At 37.7% G+C, this 6,000-nt stretch overlaps 1 protein-coding gene across 7 annotated transcripts in view; it reads right to left on the bottom strand.

Annotated features, from left to right (window-relative positions):
* LOC109719107 (pentatricopeptide repeat-containing protein At3g16610) overlaps nucleotides 1,143-6,000 on the bottom strand; it is a 49,764-nt gene continuing 44,906 nt past the window's right edge. For 4 of the 7 annotated variants that reach the window (XM_020245640.1, XM_020245638.1, XM_020245641.1 and 1 more), the window contains exons 10-13: nucleotides 5,381-5,484; nucleotides 5,228-5,292; nucleotides 3,275-3,329; nucleotides 1,143-1,745 (exon numbers count right to left, since the gene is read on the bottom strand). In XM_020245640.1, the coding sequence (XP_020101229.1) occupies nucleotides 1,585-1,745; nucleotides 3,275-3,329; nucleotides 5,228-5,292; nucleotides 5,381-5,484 (385 nt within the window). In that variant the 3' untranslated portion in view covers nucleotides 1,143-1,584. Of the gene's footprint in view, nucleotides 1,746-3,274; nucleotides 3,330-4,099; nucleotides 4,235-5,227; nucleotides 5,293-5,380; nucleotides 5,485-6,000 lie in introns of all 7 variants that reach the window. The other 3 variants (XR_002218606.1, XR_002218605.1, XM_020245642.1) reach the window with 3 other exon arrangements.

The following is a 6,000-nucleotide window of genomic DNA, read 5'->3' as shown; positions in this document are numbered from 1 at the left end:
GTGTGAAGATGAGCCAAACTTAGCTTGCAGTTATCTTTACCAATTTTTCTACATTCTCTTTACATAACCTCTCTCACCCTACTCTCATTTCTACACCCTCTCTTTCCCCCACCTCCTTTCCCACCAAACTAATTCTCACCACTCCATCTTCCTCTTCCCTACTTTCCCCAACTCCACAAAACCTCCAAGCCTTGCACCTCACCCTCTCAAAAAGCCAATGCCTCCTCTTCCCCTCAGTCCCTCCTAACCCTCTCCTCAACTACCCAACCTTCTCAAAGCACACCACCTTTTTGCCATACCCTTCTAGACCATCCACCACCACCTCTCCACCCAACACAGCCTTCAACACCCCATCCACCCGCCTCCCCACCATCCTCACCACCTCCCCATTCTCGCACAAAGACAACCTCTCTGGCTTCGCGCACCACCCTCCCCCTCGCATCCATGCAAGCAGCGGCGACACCGCATTCTGCCCGTGCCAAGGGTACTCATAATCCAAGAGGCTGTCAACTACGAACGTCAGACCAGGGGCGACGGTTGCTTGCGGGGGGAAGGCATTCTTTGACGAGGCATAAGACCTTATCATTTAGGCGGTGAGAGAGAAAGATGAAGCGCTCAGGCAAGCCATGGACCCCCGCGGCCCATGAGGGTGCTCATGAACCATGTCTTGCCGGGGTGCTTGTAAGGGGGGACTCCAGGGTTCCTAAAAGAGGGTGAAAGGTCAAAGGTGATAGATGAGTTTTAGGAGGTAGTGGTGGTGGTGGTGGTTTCGTGGGGTTTGAAGTTCTTTGGATTGCTAGGGTTTGGATGATGATGAGAAGGATGAAGGCGATGATGGTGTAGAGGTAGATGACAAGCATATTCTGCTTGGTTTCGGGGTTCGACAGGGGGGATTTTCTGCTCTGTGAGGGAGAGGCAAAGACTCCATGGATTAATTGGAGTGCAAATCGATTTCTTACGCAGGAACTGTACACCATATCTTACACAAGAGTATATGCACTTATTAGGGAGGCTTGAAGTAAAAAGGGTGGAGTTTTAGTATTTAGTAGGGAATGTCACGAGATACAGACCACATATAAAATGACTGCAGGAGTTTGCTGGAAAGAAGGATGTGGTGTCCAAGCAGAAAAGATACTAATGTATTTGATGCAATACCATATTTTGTTCATTCCTTTTCCAGTAAGCAAAGCTACAACAGAGGGTCAAAAAGAAAAGAAAAAACAAAAAAAAAGAGGACTTCCTGAAGCAAATATAGACAATTTTTTGCACCTGATTCTGAATTTTAAAAATAACTTGAATCCCCAGATGTTACATAGTAGTAACCAGTGAAAATTTTCAACACAAGCTGAGGCATATGCCAATTTTGTTCGTTAAATCAGCAATATATAGCCGCTAATGTTCTCTGAACCTAACAACGGTTAAATTCGGAATACGAACTAGCTGGATTGAAATTTGTATTCCAAATACTAGAGAGAGAGAGAGAGAGAGAGAGTCTACCCTGGAAAACAGGGAGGCAAAAACATCAAAATCCCGTGATGAACAGCTTCCAAAAGGGAAAAGAGAGAAATAACCAAAGAATGTGACTTAAGGGCAAGGATTTGGATATCTTGCATGAACTTCATTGATCTCTGCAATTATATCGGCAGAAAGGTCGATCTTAGTAGCTTCAAGAACCTCCTTAATCTGCCAAACTTTAGTTGCGCCGAAAACAGCACTTGCTACAAGAGGGTGTCTCAACACAAAAGCTGTCGAGCAGGTCAAAAGGAGAAGCAAGCTCAATTAGCTTCGAAAGCAATCAAAACAAATACAAACGATGCAAGAACTAGCATAATGGAAAAAATTTCTACTTTGTCATAATGCATAGCTAAAAACACTATTTTGATAGTAGAATCAAAGAGGTCTCCTCCTCTAGGCATTGCAAAGGTGCTTACCACTGCAGGTAAGAACACACCATTTCTCTCATCTCCTTAAAAAGTATAGCACCGAGTGGATGGATGTAAGCAAGCCAGCTACAAATCTGACACGACTACTATTTATTGGTGAATATAGGTGATTGTTTATTTTAAGTAATCAATGCTAAATCTGAGGCCATTAGGAGATTTTCAAGATCTATTAAATTTCTAAAAAACTGGTTTCATGTTTGCTTCCTACTTCTTGCTATCACTCTCTTGTAAAACGCTTTGGTTTGGTTCCGTATGTTACATAACTGCATTATGGACTGGAAAAAAGAAACAAATGAATTTGTTGTAAATTCCTTGACTTCTTTTTGAAGTTTCGTCCTCTCAAAGAGTCTGACAAAGATCTTAGAGCCCCATGACGAACTGGATGCTAACAGAAAGCAGAAACAATCCCTCCCTACCGAGGCCAAAAGAGCTTTAATGTCCTTGTAAAATAATAGAACGTCTTACCCTTGAGGTACTCAAAAGTTGTTAAGAAACACTATCTAACAGCAGTCGCAAAATCAGGTGGTTGTTAGTTAAGGGCTTCTCCGTTTCTTTGCAACTGCTGCAAGCCCTTCATGAAATCCACATCTACAGAATCACATGCAATCTGACAAACTCAAACTTTTGGCCAATACAAATAGGAGTCAAACTGGGAGGGTTTCTAGCCAACCCAATACCAGGAACCAAGCAATTCAGACCAAGGTCCACATATGTATCCTCATCTAGGGATAAGCAGGCCCTAAGTCTAGAGTAGTTTTGCTTAGAGAAGCTACACACAAAGAATTAAAAGAAATGGCAAACTTGTCCAATATGACACAAAGAATCAGATTCATTTTTAAAAAAGGTTCATGTTCACCATATAGTATAATGCTGGACTTAACTGCATATGCAGAATGGAAACTGAGTTAACAAAAGGCTAAAATGCACTTCACCCCCTTCAATATACTCGGTGTTGCACTTGATCCCTTGGATTAAAAAAATATGCACTTAGCTTTTCTGGAAACTTACATTGTCAGCACTCAACCTCTTAGATTTTTTTTAAAAATAGAAAAAGAACTTTACCCTCTCGAGGAGGGGAAAAAAAAAGTGAAAAATGGCTCGAGAGGAAAAAAAAAGTGAAAAATGGAGCCATATTTCATCATTTCACTATTTTTTTAATACTACAATCTGATAAGATATTTTGAGGGAGGTTAAGTGTATACCTTTTATATCTAGGAGGTAAAGTGCAACATGTGATATATTGAATGATAATAATAATAATAACAAGTATAAAACTGATACAACTTTAACTATCCCCTTACATCAAACTGAAAAGAGCTATCCATACATACCAATTGCAAGAGATGCAGGCGAAACACCATACTTCACAGCAATACGAACATACTCCTGCATATTCCAAAGGACACAGTAAATTAGAGGACGAGGCATAAGCTACTTGCTTTAAACATCCCCAAATAAATTTGTTTAGTTAATCAGCCAATTTTTTCTCGAATGGAATGATGCATAGAAATATTTGTCATAAAAATTTAGTCCATCCATTTAGTGTACGAAAAATAAATGGCACTCCTAACATGTGCTATTGTGCTTTAATTACTAGCAATTTGCATCCTATATAGATTGTTAAAACTTAAACCAAAATGACCGACAGCTACGGGATAGCAATTTTTTTTTAAAAAAAAGTTTAATTACAAAAGTCTCCCTTGCACTTCAGCCCGTCCCCATTACACCCCTTCATTAAAAATTGCATCAATTACACCCTTGCACTTTGCCGCTAGATTCAAAATTTCGGGTAATCGGCAAATTAGATCGTAAAACTTCACTAAACAAACTGGTATATCACATTGGTCTACATCTCATCATCTACTAATTTGCAACACAATAAATAGATAAAAATGAGATTCCTATTTTACTAATACTTTCAAAATTGATTGGTTATTGTACAACTTTATTAAATTTATATGATTCTACTACATTAACTATTACCAATTTCATTTGCCAATTTGTTTCTATAAAGCTTTTCAGCTAAATTCAAAAATTATCCCAAATTTTGGGACCCATTTGAAACAATGACAAAATGGAGGTAATTGACGCAATTTTTAATGCAAGGGGGTAATTGAGACAAGGGATAAAGTGAAAGAGTTTTTTTTGTAATTTACCAAAAAGAAAAACATTTGAGGGGTCTACTTCGAACTGTCCTATAATTGAGGGGTTAACATATTATTTTGTAACTAGTGCCTGCATCGATGAAGTCTTCGATCCATAACTGGCATGACTCCAGGAAAAAGTTCAGTCTAAAGGAACACAAATATAGAGCCCTTAGGACCAACAAAATTGTCAGAGCTCTTAAACTGGAAATAGAAGTATAACTCAAACAGAATATTAAAAAAAAAAATCTCGTCCACCAAATCAAAAGATTCCCAGATATTGTTTACCAAGCATATAAGAATAGAAGCTTAAGAAAATTTATCCATTTAATATACCAAATGAAACTCATACTCAAGCCAGTGCATTCACTTTCATGGTGTTGAATCTAGTGTTAATATCCCTTGCTATACTTTAATGTTGAATCTTGCTTTAATAACCATAACTATAATTTAATTATTTCTTCTCATATATATTGAAAGACTCTCAGCCTATAATGGCCTTTATAGTTACTCTACAATTGGCAAATAAAATCACTCTTCAGTAGGAAATTTTGCCCTATATATATACATCTGCCTTCTGCAGAGAAAGTCTTTAGCTTTTTAAGGATTTTCCTATTGACATTTTTTTAACAAAAAGTCATTATACAACATAATTTGATTGTGTTAACACGAGCCTGCAATAAAATAATATAAACTTTCTATGATCAGCACATTGGTCTGAGGCAAAGGGGGAATGGTTGCATTAAGGCAATGGTGTTTTTTCTCCCTGGAAAAAGAAACTAAAAAAAAAAAGGGTATTCTAGAAATATCCTGCAAAAATAACCAAACAATGAACGGCTCCACAATTTTTGTTATAATAGCGACAACTAGAATAATATATGAGCCAATTACTTTTGTGAATCTGGTGATGGCAGGGACTGTTCAAACTTACAAGACAGCATCAATGATAGACAATTAACTTGTGCAAGTCAACACCAACTTCTATTTGTTCAACATGTAGAACTTGAGAGGCAAAAGGATCAAAGACTACTTATTATCAAATGAATTTAATATCCACTCTGAAGAGTTTCTTTTCTCCTTTCCTTTCCACACTTAAGTCGTAAAAGATTATAGACTAAGCTCTTCAATTGATCAACTTACCCCAACAGCTGCTCTAACCGTGGAACTGGAAAGTTTGTATCTAGATTCCCCTTCAGAATATTTACCTAGAGTAATTGACAACAAAAACAAAATTAAGTGCATAAACAAACACAAATTCTATGCCACCGAACAAGTATAGATCATACTACTAGCCTTTGAAAAGGTTCATCCGCGCATCTGGTGGGCCACTATCAGGTGAAAGATACTTCCCTGAGAGTATTCCCATTGCCATTGGACTGTAAGCCAACAAACTGATCCTGAAATTTCCACACTTAAATTGAGCAGTAAAATCCAGCTCATGATGCATAAATTGGTGATATTTGGTATGTTGAGAACTTGAGATAGATAATTATTTTAATGAAGCCAATAGATAAAATGACAAGAAGCTAAATAAAGAATTGTCAAATGGAAAAGCACAAATATCTTGCTTCAACTGGTTTTCCGTCACATATTTTAAGTGAGATATTCTACTGATGAATATCTTCATTACAAAAAAGTTTAGGCATTATGTGCGGGCGCACATCTTTTGAATGTTTGCACCTTCAATATCTTCAAACCTCTTGCAACCCTCATCCTGTACTCATTTATCTTCTTAACCCACCTAACAGTGGCATGATTTTCTCAATTCCTATGACCTAGCCCTCCACATAGAGGTTAAGTAAGATAGCAAATACATCTTTAAAGAGAGAAATAGGTATCAGAAACTTCTTATCAATGGCAATAGGATCCAAGCCTCCAACTGATGTGATAAGAAATACAAGGTAAAGAAATCT

The sequence above is a fragment of the Ananas comosus genome, linkage group 13, assembly GCF_001540865.1.
Source record: "Ananas comosus cultivar F153 linkage group 13, ASM154086v1, whole genome shotgun sequence".
NCBI classification, from domain to species: Eukaryota; Viridiplantae; Streptophyta; class Magnoliopsida; order Poales; family Bromeliaceae; genus Ananas; species Ananas comosus.
Note: the sequence above shows the minus strand (reverse complement) of the source record. Positions and strands in the feature narration are given on the sequence as shown.